Source organism: Mus pahari, chromosome 1, assembly GCF_900095145.1.
Source record: "Mus pahari chromosome 1, PAHARI_EIJ_v1.1, whole genome shotgun sequence".
Taxonomy (NCBI): domain Eukaryota; kingdom Metazoa; phylum Chordata; class Mammalia; order Rodentia; family Muridae; genus Mus; species Mus pahari.
The window spans coordinates 75,216,204-75,232,572 of record NC_034590.1 but is presented as its reverse complement, the minus strand read 5'-3'; the positions used below and the strand labels follow the sequence as shown (position 1 = coordinate 75,232,572).

At 35.1% G+C, this 16,369-nt stretch overlaps 1 protein-coding gene, 1 non-coding gene and 1 pseudogene across 2 annotated transcripts; all 3 read right to left on the bottom strand.

The window, feature by feature from the left end:
- Positions 1-1,211: 1,211 nt before the first annotated feature.
- Positions 1,212-1,261, bottom strand: LOC115062794 (annotated as a pseudogene).
- A 13-nt stretch (positions 1,262-1,274) lies between these two features.
- Positions 1,275-1,339, bottom strand: LOC115062799. Its single transcript, XR_003842724.1, has one exon. It is a non-coding gene; the product is annotated as a U7 small nuclear RNA (small nuclear RNA).
- Positions 1,340-3,952: 2,613 nt separating this feature from the next.
- On the bottom strand, positions 3,953-4,906 carry LOC110332322 (olfactory receptor 52N5). The gene has a single exon (XM_021213484.1). It carries the CDS (start codon positions 4,904-4,906, stop codon positions 3,953-3,955), a length of 954 nt encoding a protein of 317 aa, XP_021069143.1.
- Positions 4,907-16,369: the final 11,463 nt, after the last annotated feature.

Sequence of the window (16,369 nt, the reverse complement as noted above, 5' to 3'; positions counted from 1 at the left end):
TAAAAGTAATAATTTGAATAATCAATAATGATGTTTTGTGGGCCCCCCAAAATATATCTTTCCTATTGTACTTTTGCAAATACACGTGCCAGTCAAGTAGGTCCTGGGAAGTTTAATGGCCCACAAGTGGAGAAGAATCCATCTGGTCATTGAATGACAGATTTCTTTGGCCTAGTCAACAAATTGAAACTTTTAACTTTTCTTTTTCTAAGAATCTATACTTTATACATATCACCACTGAGTGTTGCAAAAAAATTTCAAGGACTGACATTGTATAGACTTTTATCACAATGCCCAGAATAAGACCAAATGCAGTGGAATGTATCTAAGAACTCCTGAAGGTCACAACATCTTAAGGGATATTGGCACCAGATAGCTACTTTAAAAAGTGCTTATTGAAATCAACTCTTGCTGAAGAATGTTGAGGGTGTTTTCTACCAGGGTATACTATTCTACCTCTTTCACATATTGTGTATGCTTTTACCTCAGGTAATTCATATATCAAAGAGAAGTGTAAATAATATAACCTCAGAAGCTTCAAGTGAAAATTGAATAAGATAATGTATGTAAACCTGTTAACAGAGTGTCTTATACACATTGTGATACTAATTAATGTTAATTATCACCAGTGGGTAAACTATGCTTAATTTCTCCCTTTAACTTCGGATACATGGGGAACTGTTTAAATGTTGAGAAATTATAACGTAGGAATCACATCAACTGTTTGTGAATATGGCTGTGCATTTTTCAATTGTAATTAATATAATATCTAAGATCTAACTTTAATGCATCTTCCTAATTATGTTTGAAATTATAGAAGCTTTCACAAATGCAAATTCTCAATATATAATTTCATGAGTTCATGACTTAAATGTCCACTCAGTATATGAGATAGACACTTTTTGAAAGAATAAAATTTCTTAATTACCCGAATAGGCATCATAAAATTATGATAACGCCTATATGACAATATACTACAAGTTTATAGAATTGAAATATACTGATTAAAAAATAAAAAATAAGTAAGCTTTTTTCAAAAAAAAAAAAATCAGAATAAATAAAATGGTATATATCCCAACATATTTTAAAAATGTTTCAAAACATAATGACTTGCTTTTCATATCTATTCCTGTAACTTTTGAAGTGGGGTACAAGCTGATAGCTCTGTAGTCCGCTCGAGACATCTCTTTAGATAGGTCTCTAGATAGCTGTTGGGTTTCAGAAAACCTGCTAGAAAAATTCTAAAAGAGCTGCAATAGCAGTCTGGATGGCTCTTGGGTTTTCCAACCAAAATCAGAAAATCTGTTAGAAAAAAAATTCTCAAAGAACTTTAACAGCTCTCTAAGTAGCTCTCTCCTAGTAGCTCTCTCTTACAGACTAAAACCCAGTCTTTTATTTACTCATTAATTCAGTCATTTACCCGACATTCATATAGAATCTTACCCAATTTAAATCTATCCAAGATAATAATGATTCTCTCAGATTTTCAGTTAAGGTCTTAACTAAAGTGTTGATTTACCTCTGACACAATTTTTTTAAAGAGGAAATATATGGCATTTACATTTTGGAAATGTATTATATGTGAATTTAATTTTTCTTGTAAGAAAAACATTGCATAAAGCAGACTTGAGCCAGGCAGTGGTGGCACACGCCTTTAATCCCAGCATTTGGGAGGCAGAGGCAGGCAGATTTCTGAGTTTGAGGCCAGCCTGGTCTACAGAGTGAGTTCTAGGACAGCCAGGGTTACACAGAAACACCCTGTCTCGAAAAACAAAACAAAACAAAACAAAACAAAACAAAACAAAACAAAACAAAACAAAAAGACTTGATTTCTCAACTGTGTAAATGATGTGCGAAGTTGAACAGGAATAAAAGTGAGAAAGTATCATGACTTCATAGAAAACAGAAATTCTCTGTAGGTTCTTAGCAGTCCATATTTAACACCTCACTAAATATTGCAACTGATATTCTAAAGTGGAGGGAACCAAAGTTGCAAATGGCATATGGTTCTAGAATGAGATATGACTGAACTATAAAATTACATTGTAGCAAAACATTTAAGCTGCTGCCACACACCTGGAAATATTGGGCATTATTGACACATTATGCCAGAAATATTAAGTAGAAAAGAAGTTCTACTATAGAAAAGAGGGTGTATATAACTGTTGAGAAAGAAATCAATGCTCAGATTTCATTAAGTATAGTCTGCCCTACTTCAAGTAAATTTATTCTGCAGACCTTTTGGACTATGTTTAGTAAATGGCATTTTTAAGATCAGTAACTCCTAATTCTACTTGTAGGTTGGTATCTGCATAATTCTTTAGGCATGAATCTGTAGAGACAACAATTTTAAAGAATAGAAGAGCTTACAGAGACTCAAGGAGCAGTAACAGAGTCTGCATGGGTCTGGGCCGACCCCTCTGCTCTGGTTGTATAACTTGAGATTTTTGTGAGACTCCTAAAAGTGAGAGAGGGAATTTCTTTGACTCTTTTATCTGCTCTTGGAATCCTTTACTTCCTACTGGATTGCCTCATTCAACCTTGATATGAGGGCTTGTTCCTAGTCCTATTGCATCTTGTTATGTTGTATTGATATCACTGTGAGGCCTATTCTATTCTGAAAGGAAATGGAGGAAGAATAGATTGGGGAGGGGAGGTAGGATACTAGGAGAAGTGGAAGGGAAGGCTGCAGTTGGAATATATTGTATGAGGTAATAATAATAATAATAATAATAATAATAATAATAATAATAATAATAATAAGAAGAAGAAGAAGAAGAAGAAGAAGAAGAAGAAGAAAAAGAAGAAGAAAAAGAAGAAAAAGAAGAAGAAGGAGAATAGGCACACAAATCACCAGTTAAGATGGGTATTTATACATGGAATGCCCTTGACCTGAAGTAATTAGGCTACTAGGTAAAGCATAGTCTTAGGAAAGAAATCCTGAAGATAAAATTCATTATATGAATTATTTGAAGAAATATGTAATTTCTCTCTATATAAATTTCAAAAGGCATATCATGGCTCCAAAGTTTCTAGAATGGACAGATGTTCCTTATTTCAAAGAATAAATATTTCAGAACTCACAGAGATCTAGCGATTTGGTATAGGGTATGGGTCTCCAAATTTCAGGCCAATCAACTAAATTTGTTCATTTGGTAGATTTGTTCATTTATTTATACTTACTTTTTACTTTCCAAATTAACTATTTTATATATACAACTAAAAATTGTAATGGAGTTTTCCATTTCTCTTTCTGGTCACTTTGCTTTCATCAGAAAGTTTTAATGGAGGCAATCATAAATTAAAATATTTTCAGTTGTGTAGTTAAGATACTTTAGAAAAGTATCTTTTCAAAAGTCATGGAAGAAATAAGCAGTCTATTCACATTAAAAAGAATGGAGGCCAATTATAGTTACTTGGGCATGTTAGCAGAAGATCAATAGAAGTTAATCATTTAAGGACAGTGTATAAACAGTTAGACATCAGTTTATGGAAGGTATGTAACAGCTTTTAACAAACACTAAGTCAGCATATAAGGTGATCATCTACACCACGAGAATTAAAAAGTCACAGAGAGATGGCATTTAACTTATAATGTAATCCTGTACCACTGAATTAACTGAGGCTGGAGGTGAAAAGCACCATTCTACTCTCTGTGTATGTGAAGTTAACTAGACTTTACAACAAAATGTATCTTTACTTTAATATACCATGTAATATATAATAAACACAATCTTATCAGACAAGCGAAGATAATTTATTTTTTAAAATTAGCAATGGGAAAATATATGGGAAAAGCATTGAGATATAAACCCAGGCACAAATTTTCCTCAACATTCTTGGGCATCTTTAAAATGCATATTCTTGAAGAGGTAATGGAAAACACTCCTGGTTAAAGTTTTATTCCTCTGTCCTCTGCTTACTTTCAAAAGGCCAAGAAATTTTTCTTGGGTTACCTTGAACCTTTTTCATCATGAAAGAATTTAATGATGCTATCTCTGATCTGTTTGGTCTTCATCCCATAAACAATGGGATTTAGAGTTGGAGGAAGAAGAAGATAAAGATTAGCCACAATGATGTGAAGAGAAGGAGGGATGGTGTGACCTCCAAATCGATGAGTAAAGAAGGTGAAGAAGGCTGGAACATAAGTGATGATGATGGCAGATATGTGGGCTGTGCAGGTACTGAAGGCCTTCTGCCGAGCGTCTGCAGAGGACAGGCTGACCACTGCCCGGAGGATCATAGTGTAGGATACAGATATACAACAAATGTCAAACACTCCAATCAGGAGTGCAACCATGAGACCATAGATGACATTGATTTTAATGCTGGCACAGGATAACTTTACCACAGACATGTGGTCACAATACGTATGGGAGATGACATTGCTTCGGCAGAAGGGCAAACGCTTAACCAAGAATGGAAAAGGAATCATCAGTAACACACCTCTCAAGAAGGTGGCAAGCCCAGCTTTGGCAATGACAGGGTTGGTAAGTATGGTAGCATAGCGTAGTGGGTAGCAAATGGCTACATAACGGTCCAAGGCCATGAGCATGAGCACCCCAGACTCTACACCTGTGAATCCGTGCACAAAGAACATCTGAACTAGGCAAGCAGTGAAGTTAATTTCCTTGAGTTTGAACCAGAAAATGAAGAGGGCATTGGGGAGAGTGGTTGTGCAGGTAAACAGGTCTATGAGAGAAAGCATGGACAGAAAGAAATACATTGGCCGATGTAAGGCTTCCTCATAGTAAATGAGATACACAAGGCCAAGATTGCCTACTAGGGAGATGATGTACATTGTACAGAGTGGAAGAGAAATCCATATATGCACTGCTTCCAGACCAGGAATTCCATTAAGAATGAAAGACTGTGGGGCTTCATATGAGTTGTTGGAAACCAGCATAGCTAATTTAATGGACACACGCTATTGTTCAAGAAGACTCTATCCTGAGAAAAAAGAACTGAAACATAAAAAATTTAATTAATTATTTTCTAGATGAAAACTTAAAACTATAGTGGAATTACACTTATGAGTATGGTCAGCTAAAGGAGCAGTTATTGAATAATACTAATAGTATAGGCAATAATTTAATGGTTTTTAAAACTATTTAAATGGAATTTTAAAGCCTAAGGCTTAGATTAATTTTTACCATGAAATAGAAGCTAAAATTGAGGAGCTAAGATGTTTAATAGGGTTACTTTCTCTCTTTCTTTCTTACACACACACACACACACACACACACACACACACAGAATCAACCTCTGGTATTGACATACTCGTGTAAATTTCTTCTCACTGTAGTCCAGTTATTCACTTTAACTAAACTCAGTGATTCATCAATTTTTTAAACTACATGAGTAGAGGATCAGTAGACAGTGGAGAAAGACAAGGGAGAATAATGGGGGAATATGGCTAAAATATATTATGTAAGTGTATAATAACGGTACAATGAAATCTATTATGTGTAATTTATATATACTAGTAAAAACAGTATTCACCAGTACTTAGACACCAGTACTTCTTAGTCTCTCTATTGTGTAACTTGCCTTTAAAGAGGACACAGCTTATAATAATAAGTTATTATATGTGAAGAGTATCCATAATCTTTTGATATTAAATTAAATTTGTGTGTCAGCATGTAATGGAAAGATTATTGTTATTTCCATTACATAGCTTCTATTTTAATTTCAGTTAATACTATACCAATAGCATGATTTACTGTGCATAATATAAGAAGAGTTTATTATGAAAACATAGCATGCTAGCAAAGCAACAACCACTAAGGAGATTAGATCAGTAGCAAATTAAAGCCTAGAACTAGGAATGATATCTTCACTCTTGAGTTTTACCAGTAAATTAAACAGTGGGCAATATGAAGAGAAGGCAATATTTCTAAACTCTCTTTACAAAGCCATCATCATCTTGATGCCAAAGGCAGATAGATATCTAGCAAAAGGAGAGAAGGGAAAATAAATAAAAGGAAGCAAATGAAATGATAGTAAAAAGAAGAGAAGGGGAGAAGAAGAAGAAGAAGAAGAAGAAGAAGAAGAAGAAGAAGAAGAAGAAGAAGAAGAAGAAGAAGAAGAAGAAGAAGAAGAAGAAGAAGAAGAAGAANAAGAAGAAGAAGAAGAAGAAGAAGAAGAAGAAGAAGAAGAAGAAGAAGAAGAAGAAGAAGAAGAAGAAGAAGGAAGAAGAGGGAAGAAGAGGGAAGAAGAGGGAAGAAGAGGGAAGAAGAGAAAAGGAGAAAAAGAGAAAGGAAACTTGTCCATATCTTTGATGAACCTAAGTGTAAAAACCCTCAATTAAATACTAGCAACTTTAGAACATTAAAAACATCACTCATGACCAAGCACTGTTGAACAAGAAAGAAAAGGTTGGCTCAATGTACCATAAAAGTCAATAAATGCAATATATCACAACTTTAGTAACTTCAACAACATAATATTGGCACAAAAACAGACACATAAACCAATGGAACAGAAAATACATCCACAGATTCATAACCAAATTAATATTTTAATATTTTAAGAGAAATAGAATTCCCTTCCCTCAAGGCCCTCCAATATACCCACTCTCAATCTCTCCCATACCCCTACTATCAGGTTTCTAGCATATAATCTTTTTATCTTTTTAAAAAATGTATGTATGTATGTATGTATGTATGTATGTATGTATGTATGTATGTGTGTATGTATGTATGTGTATATATACACATATTTGTATGTGTGTATACAAATATATATAAATTCAATATGCTAAGTCCATTTTTGATGTTGATGAGTATATGGTTTCAAGGCTGACCATTCTGCATTCGACAACCAATAAGGCAACTCATCCCTGAGAGAGGCCAGTTCTCCTCCCAGTGCTCAGTATTTGCCTGTAGTTCTTTGTCTAGGGATAGAACCTCATAAAACTTATCTTTTAAAAGGGCGTCAAAAGCATATAAATAAGTAAGGAAATTCCCTTTAATAAATTGTAGCGGAACAGGTTTTTGTCTACATGCAAAAGACTGAAACTATATCCATATGTTTTACTATATGCAAGACTAAATTCAAGTGTTCTGGAAACATGCATGCTGTCCACATAACCGGACAACGTTTTGGAGTACAGCTAGCAAGTCACTCATTAAAAGAGAACTAACTGCTTTCAAGAGCATGGGGTGGGCTCCTCCCATTAAACACAAACTCCTCTAATTTGTAGATAGCAGTGAGTAATTTGGTCAAAATCCTGTGATTTTTTTTTCTCACTTAGACAATCTACTGGTTTCACCAATTAAAATTTCTTATGAAGTTAACGCCAGACTTGTGAGCCCACAGCCTGGGTGAGTCACTCTCTCATTTGTTCAATTTAGCGTTAAACGAAACAGCACAGAATATCCACGCTCTGCACAGCACTCACAGTTTCTGAGCCCCTTTGGTGACAATGAGTGCATTACCTGATCCAGGTACCTGAGCGCCAGGATCTCCTGGGAAGCGCAGAGCCTGATGCTATGACTGCTGCTTCTGCTGGGTCCTCATCCCGCACCGGGCAGCCATTTGATGCAAAGCCCTGCTGCACCCATGCTTGCCTCTGGCTGCTAAAACAGAAAATGGTCTCCTTTGTATTATCACTTGGTTCCAGTGTCCAAGTCAAGAGAGACAAGAAAACTGGCCTTCTCGGTTTTTGTTTTGTTTTGTTTTTCACTCTCCTACTGGTAACATCTCTGGTAAACGGTCAGGCCAGAAACATTTTATCTTAGAAATTCAGGAACAAAGTCACAAAATATAATCTTATGATCTGTCTGACCACTTCTTTCCTCAAATTACTGGAGAAAAACATCAGGAAAAAGCAGGCCCAGAGAGTGTTTAGACTCTGATACAATTTCTGCTTAACTGTTGCTTTCGTTTCAAAATGTCAGTTCCAACATGACAAAAGGATGTGCCATCACTGAGGTTAAATGTCTTAGGTGTATGGAATGTATCTTGCTATACTTTGAAAAAATGCATCAGGTGTCTGGTATTACGGAACCCCTGCTGGCTCTTGAGAGACAATTGAAGTCTATCCTCTGCTGTTTTAGGTTCCCTTTCCCCATACATAGCAAATTTAACCCTAATATTGGTCAATAAGCCTGAATAAAAAATGTAACAGGTCTTTTTAATTATGTATAGTCATCTATTTACTATATCTTAATTATTATTTTAATTAATTTTTTACCTTGACATCATATAATCAGACTATCAACCTAATATTACCATAGCTGTAATATCTAACCAATAGAGTATATCCAACTTTCCCAAGGCTGTAAAATTTTGTGATTTCTAATTAAATGCTCATGAAACAAACACATAGATGTAATTCTCTCTTTCTCTTTGTTGCCCACACATCTTCATTTCAACAGTGGTGATAATCTAAACACTTTTACTAAAACAATTAATTAATTAATTAATTAATCATTGATCTGTGAATTGTTTTAGTGTGTTGGTTAAATCAGTTACTAATTTTATTCTTGAGTGAGGAGAACACCTACATTTAAAAAAATATTCTGGTGAGTTAAAGTATTGATAGACTGCACTTTGTGTGAATGAATTGAAGAAAAGGGAATGATGTAGTAAAGACATCCTGGCGGTTAGTTGTAGTGCTGATCCATTTATCTATTGATTTGAGGGGTTTTAGTAAGTTTATTGTATAATCCTACATATCTATTTCTGGTAATAAGTCATTGAAACAAGTGAATAAATAAATGAAGGGTTTTCTATATTTTAAAAGAGACGTTGAGAGCATCTTACCATGAGATGAGACTACCCATCTTACACAATAGTGTATATACTTTGAGTGTGGCAAGAACATTCTCTTCTTAATTTTCTCAGACTGTATCCTTGACAGGTCAGTTTCTGACCCATTTGTTTCTTGTTATGACACAGGTAAGATGAAATGACACTCAAATTTGCTTCATGACAAGCCAAGGATAGGATTACCTAGGTAGCAGATATCAATCTTTACCTTAAATAAAGCTGCAGAGAAGGAGCCTGAAGCCTGCTCATGTCAGGGACAGGATTCAGGATTATATGATGGCAGTAGGTGGCTTCCCTTTATAGATGAAGATCAGAAACTGTATTGTCCAGCTGAGATTCCACAGGAAACGTAAATAATCTTGTATCCTCTGAAGTGTCAAGTCTATATGCAAACCAGGGGCTAGCAGCCCCCCAGAGATCATACAGCCTTATGGGAAATAAAAGGCTTTACATATATGGAGAGTTTAAAAACAAAACAAAACAAAAAAAGGCCTTCCTTAATGACAACTAAACCCCAAAGGAGAGATATTTAGGATATAACTTCCACCTAATGGTTTGATTAGAAGTTAGAAATTCTTGATTAGAATAATTAAAAACAAAATAAACTCTATGGTGTGTGTGTGTGTGTGTGTGTCTTTAATTTTGTTGTTTTTTTGTTGTTGTTTTATTGTTTGTTTTAATTTTTGGTTTTTGTTCTTTGATGTTTATTTGGTTTTTATTTTAAGGGGAGGTGAAGTTCTGGAAGAACAAGGGGAAGCATGGTCAAAATATTTTTATGATTTTTTTAAATAAAAAATTAAAGTAAGTTTATCAATGTACATAATTTCATGGATAATTACTTATTACTATGAGCTCAAAAATAGTAGATGATCATTGAATAAAAGAAAAACCAATAAAGACATCTTTAACACAATAGAAATACATGTTCTTGAGATTTTGTTTATCTTTGTATCTATGAACAGTTAATTTTTCCAAGTATTGTGAGCATAGTTCTAGGGGTTTCTTTTGTATCATGGAAGCAAGAGTCAGTGAACAAAATTAGAAGTCTCTGGGTCTTCCTTCCTTCCTTCTTTCCTTCCTTCCTTCTCTTCCCTACTCTGGCTCCTCCTCCTCTTCTTCCCCTTTTCCTTCTTCTTCACCTTTTTAAAATATTCAATGAACAGAATATTTGTTTTAAAATGTATTTTGTTGTTATCTCTCCCTTTTCATTTCTGATTTTATTAATTTGGATGCAGTCTATGTGCCCTCTGGTTAGTCTGGCTAAGGGTTTACCTATTGTGTTGATTTTCTCAAAGAACCAGATCATGGTTTGGTTGATTCTTTGTATAGCTCTTTTTGTTTCTATTTGGTTGATTTCAGTCCCAGGTTTGATAATTTCCTGCCCTTTACTCCTCATAGGTGGATTTGCTTCTTTTTGTTCTAGAATTTTCAGGTGTGCTGTCAAGCTGCTAGTGTAAGCTCTCTTCAGTTTCTTTTTGGAGGCACTTAGAGATATTTTTAAAAGAGATGTTGAGAGATAGTAGTTTTCCTCTTAGGTCTGCTTTCATTGTGTCCCATAAGTTTTGTTATGATGTGTCTTCATTTTCATTAAATTCTAAAAAGTCTTTAATTTCTTTCTTTCTTTCTTCCTTGACCAAGTTATCATTGAGTAGAAGATTGTTCTGCTTCCAAGTGTCTGTGTGATTCTTGGAAACATTAGCTTGGAAAATTGTTTTCCAACCTTCTACTCTGAGGTAGTATCTGTCTTTGTCACTGAGGTGTGTTTTCTGTATGCAGCAAAATACTGGGTCCTGTTTACATATTCAATCTGTTAGTCTATGTCTTTTGGGGGGAAATTGAGTCCATTAATGTTAAGAGATATTAAGGAAAAGTGATTGTTACTTCTTGTTATTTCTGTTGTTAGAGGTGGAATTATGTTTGTGTGGCTATCTTCTTTTGGGTTTGTTGAAAGATTGCTTTCTTGCTTTTTCTATGGTGTAGTTTCTCTCCTTGTGTTGGTGTTTTCCATCTATTATCCTTTGTAGGGATGGATTTATGGTAAGATATTGTGTAAATTTGGTTTTGTCATATCTTGGTTTCTCCATCTATGGTAATTGAGAGTTTTGTCTGGGCTGGCATTTGTGTTCTCTTAGCGTCTGTATGACATCTTCCCAGGATCTTCTAGTTTTCATAGTCTCTGGTGAGAAGTCTGGTGTAATTCTGATATTTATATGTTACTTGACCTTTTTCCCTTCCTGCTTTTGATAGTCTTTTTTGTTTAATGCATTTGGNGTTTTGATTATTATGTGATGGGAGGAATTTCTTTTCTGGTCCAAACTATTTGGAGTTTTGTAGGCTTCTTGTATGTTCATCAGCATCTCTTTCTTTATGTTAGGGATGTTTTCTTCTATAGTTTTGTCGAAGATATTTACTGGCCCTTTAAGTTGAGAATCGTAGCTCTTTTCTATACCTACTATCCTTAGGTTTGGTCTTATTGTGTCCTGAATTTCCTGGCTGTTTTGGGTTAGAAGCTTTTTGCATTTTCGTTGACTGTTCTTTCAATGTTTTCTATGGTGTCATCTACAACTGAGATTCTCTCTTTTATCTCTTGTATTCTGTTGGTGGTGCTTGCATCGATGACTCCTGATCTCTTTCCTAGGTTTTCTATCTCTAGGGTTGTCTTCCTTTGTATTTCTTTATTGTTTCTATTTCCATTTTTAGATCTTTGATGGTTTTGTTCATTTCCTTTGTCTGAGTAATTGTATTTTCCTGTAATTCTTTAAGGGATTTTTGTGTTTCCTCTTTCTTCTGTATTTCTTTAAGGGAGTTGTTTGTGTCCTTCTTAAAGTCCTCTATCACCATAATGAGAAGTGATTTTAGATCCACAGCTTGCTTTTCTGATGTGATGGTGTATCCAAGACTTGCTATGGTGGGAAAATTGGGTTCTGGTGATGCCAAGTAACCTTGGTTTCTGTTGCTTATGTTCTTATGCTTACCTCCCACCATCTGATTATCTCTAGTGTTATATGCCCTCACTATATTTGGCTGGAGCCTGTCCTTTCTGTGATCCTGGTTGTGTCAGATCTCAGAGTTCTGCTGTCTCTGTGATCCTGTGATTCTGAGATCCTTAGTATGTCAGAGCTCCTGGAAGTCAAGCTGCCTCTGGGACCTTGAGATTCTGGTGTGATCAAACTCCTGTGATTCTGTGATTCTGGGTGTATTAGAGCACCTGGGAGCAGAGCTTCCTGTAGGTGTTGTGAGACTGGCTGCAGAGTTCACACCTAAGCTCTGCTCAGGGCACTAGCCCAGACAGGAAGGAACCCATGCCACTGATAGGGTAGAGTTTCCGAGTGTCCAGGTACCACTGATCCCAGTCACTTCTGGTGTTAGGGCAGATGTTTCGTCCTCCTCACTTCTGATCCTATGATCCTGGGAGTGTTAGAGTGTTAGAGTGCCTGGAAGTGGATCTTCCTCTGGGTGTTCTGGGACTGGCTGCAAAGTTCATGCCCAAGGTCTGCTCAGGGCACAAGTCTTCTCCTTCTTCTTCACCTTCCTTTTTCTCTTCTTCTTCTTCTTCGTGTATGTGTGTCTGTGTGAATACAGGCAATAGTGGAGGCAACAGAGGTTGTAGGATCTGCTGGAGCTATAGTTATAGGCAGTTGTAAAGTGCTCAACATGGCTGTTTGGAATCAAACCCTGGTCTTCTGTGAGATGAACACACTCACTTGACTACTGAACTATTCTTAGCCCCTCCTTACCTCACAAAACATGCTATCAGTGTTTAAGCAGATGAAAAACAGGAAACATGAAACACCTCAAAATTGACAAATGTCAGTAATTAATAAACCATTTTCAATAACTCTGAATATTAATAGTCTCAATTAGTCAATCAAAAGACACAGACTAACCTAGAGAATAGACTAAGTGACAGTGATCATTTATCAACATTTGCCACCAACAAATACACTTTACCTTAAAGTAAACAAAGGATGGGAAAAGGTAGTCTAAGCAAATGGATTCAAGAAACAAGCAGGGGATGTTGTGTGCTTGTGTGTGTGTGTGTGTGTGTGTGTGTGTGTGTGTGTTGCTTTATTGTGACAATTTTTTTAACTTTCCATTTTGGGCATATAAAACTTTGTTTTTAATTGAAATATAATTTTATCACTTTGCCCACTCATTTTCTCCCTCCAGCCCCTTGAGAGTTTGCTGTATAGAATATCATATCCATGCTCCACTCTCAAGTTTATGGCTTCTCTTGTTTTGAATATTTTTGTTATACATATATGTGTGCCTATGTATGTGCATGCACACACAACCTGATAAGCACACTTTTGTTGTTTGTGTGTATATGGTTTCAGAGTTAACCAGAGTTTATATTGTATAAACTACTAATGGGCACATCCCTGGAAGAGGCTATTATTTCCCATAGTTCTTTATCTAGGTGAGAGACCCTGTGAGATTTTCCCCTTCCAAATTAACATTTCTGTTGATGTTATCATTTTTGCAACCTTGTTTATGTAGCCATTACAGGTGAAAGTCTTCATAGGAGTGTTCCTGGTATTCTGGCTCCTATAAAATCCCTTGAGTCCTATAAAATCCCTTGAGAACTATGATGCAGCTATTATCTATTATAGCTAGGATCCCCACAATTCATTGATTAGTGCATTATATCCAGTGTAGTTTTCTATGATGGTCTCCATTTGTTGTGAAGACACTCTTCTTTTATGAAGGATGGTAGCTACTCTTATCTCTAGGTATAAGTGTAAAATGATTATTATATGAATATAAATTTACAAAAGTAATATGTAGGTAGTTATTTATCAATTAATTTACCTATAACCACACAGAGAGACTGAAATTTCATAAAATAACTGTGAGCCAAATACTGAGCAGTTATTACGCCACTCTAAACCTCCAAGCTAGTCAGGCTTCCTCCCAGACCATATCCCCATATTACTTGCATTTTTTCCATCTTTTCTTGATCCATCTCTTTTTTTCCTAATGCCTCCTCAACCTCTCTTCATGACACCCTCCTTCACTTCCTGTCTCTTTCTCCACTTCCCCTAGAGTCAAAAGTCCCGCATTATTCTCTCTAAGTGTCTTTATTGGATCATTGGCTTTTATTAGCAAGACAGAGAACGAATGAGGAGCAATGTTTACACAAGCCTGAGACAGAAGCTTCTCAGAGTAAACAGAACAAAGCCGTGTTTGTATCAAAACTAGATAATAGGATAGAGAAGTAAGCATTTGAAATAATAAAGGGGTAAACTTTGCACAGTACAAAAATATTTTACCTATATTTTACCCTTTTGTCTAGTAAAAGGATATTTTCTTATATATATATTATATACAATAACACAACTATGAAGACTTTCAGATATGGTTTATGTTACCCATAAGCATTTGGCAATTTTGGAGAAAGTATTCTATAATCTATTCTATTTTAGTGAGTTTAGAATTTTGTATCTAAAACAATTATTTAACTTAACTTATTTTTGCATCTTTAAAACATCTTCTTAAACCCTTAACAACTTAAGCTTAATTGTGAGATTATAACTATCTAGTCTCTTACCCCATCAGAGACCTGAGAAGAATTGAATATTATCCGAGTAAGAAAGTACAAGCAATCAGCTTTCAAGATTATAGAAATGACAGAATTGGATACCTGAACCGTTTCCCAGAACTGTCTTTTTAATATGGGACCATCCATTTTCAGCCTTCTGGCTCAGCGTATCTGACAGATATTTTGTGAAGCAAGAATTATGAAGAACTTGCTTACTATAACTTGGCAAAGCTTGGTAGTCAACTTTCCCTCATCAGTTTATCCTTTCTGGGCAATATTTTGTCTGCAACTGAAGCATGGGCAGCTCTCTGCCAGTAGCATCTTGCCATCTTTGGGACAAACAACATATGGAGGTTCTTGATACCCATCATTTTCTTTGAAGTGGAATGGGGGTACTTCCAGGAGCAGACTTATCTCAAGTCAAAAAAGATCTTTTAATTATGAAACAACTTCAAATGCCACATTATGTAGATCTCTGTAGTTTTTTAAGGCCAACTATCTATCTATAGTATATTTAAATTGTCAAACATTGTTTATTATCATCTGAATAATCTTGAAAACATCTTATTGTAATTAACTAAACTAGTAGCCAATATGATAATGACTGCCTGACTATTAACTTTTATTTATTTATCCCTTACAGTTTGTAATAGCAGCTTTCAAAGGGACTATAACTTTATATTGCATCTTTAAGAAATATATAGGTATAATATCTCACATAAAAATTCAACACATATATCAAATATAACATTAAATTTTTATGAATATATAACCTAAACCAATGAATTAAAAGTAACATTATTTTTGTATCAATACATAAAATTCTCTACCAAAGTATTAAAAATAAACTTATTTCTATATCAATATACAGAATTCTGTACTGATATATAAAAAATTCTTTATTTGTGAATAGCAATGGCTGTAAGTTAATGAGTAAATTCAATAATCTACCCTTTTATCCTATTATTCCTATATTCTCCCATTCCTTTTCAATCAACCTTCCCCTTACTTAAGAAAGAAAAGATAGAGAAAAGAAAAGGAAAGAGAAATCTAAACTTAGAAATAACAACAACAAAAAAACTAAAGAAAGAAATTTAAACTTTCTTTTTCCCCCCATCAAGACTATTTTATAACCTGTAACCAAGTCCCATAAACAGGATAACAAAAATCTACCTACCCAAACCTAAGGGAGTGTGATTTCTTTCTTCTAGATATTGCTTCCTCCTGATTTGGGGCATATTATTACTTTTGTGGGGGGCTCAAATAAAATTGAGAAAAATGGTTTCACAAGCTAGCAGTAACATCTGTTGTCCAATCTCTAAATGAGAAAAAAACAGGTTTAACTGAAGATCTTTTTGGGACAGTTTGTGAATCTGGATGATTTGAGCTAGCTGCTTTAAGTTGTTCTGGAAGTATATTATTGAGAATATAGCTTCTGAGGCAGTTTAGGATAGGATCGGGGTGCTAGAATAAATAGGTCAGTCTCTCAGCATCCTATAGTATGGCTCTTTTTGAAGATGTCTCCATTCCATTGGTGTTTAGTCCTTTTGTTCTGTAAACATATAAACTCTCACAAGTATATACAATTTATATTTAGTATGGACTGTGCAGTGTACAAGGATCAATACAGGAATTGTCCTACTTTGCTCTCTGTTTGAGTATATGAAAGAAATTAGGGAAAGAATTTGAGAAAGAAATTAGGGAAACAACACCCTTCACAATAGTCACAAATAATATAAAATACCTTGGTGTGACTCTAACTAAGGAAGTGAAAGATCTATATGACAAAAACTTCAAGTCTCAGAAGAAAGAAATTGAAGATCTCAGAAAATGGAAAGATCTCCCATGCTCATGGATTGGCAGGATTAATATAGTAAAAATGGCTATCCTGCCAAAAGCAATCTACAGATTCAATGCAATCCCCATGAAAATTCCAACTCAATTCTTCACTGAGTTAGAAAGGGCAATTTGCAAATTCATCTGGAATAACAAAAAAACCTAGGACAGCTCCCAGCACTCAGGAGGCAGTGGCAGGCAGATTTCTGAGTTCCA

Excerpts from the sequence above, each read along its gene's own strand:
- LOC110332322 (XM_021213484.1), bottom strand. The coding sequence starts at position 4,906 with ATGCTGGTTTCCAACAACTCATATGAAGCCCCACAGTCTTTCATTCTT.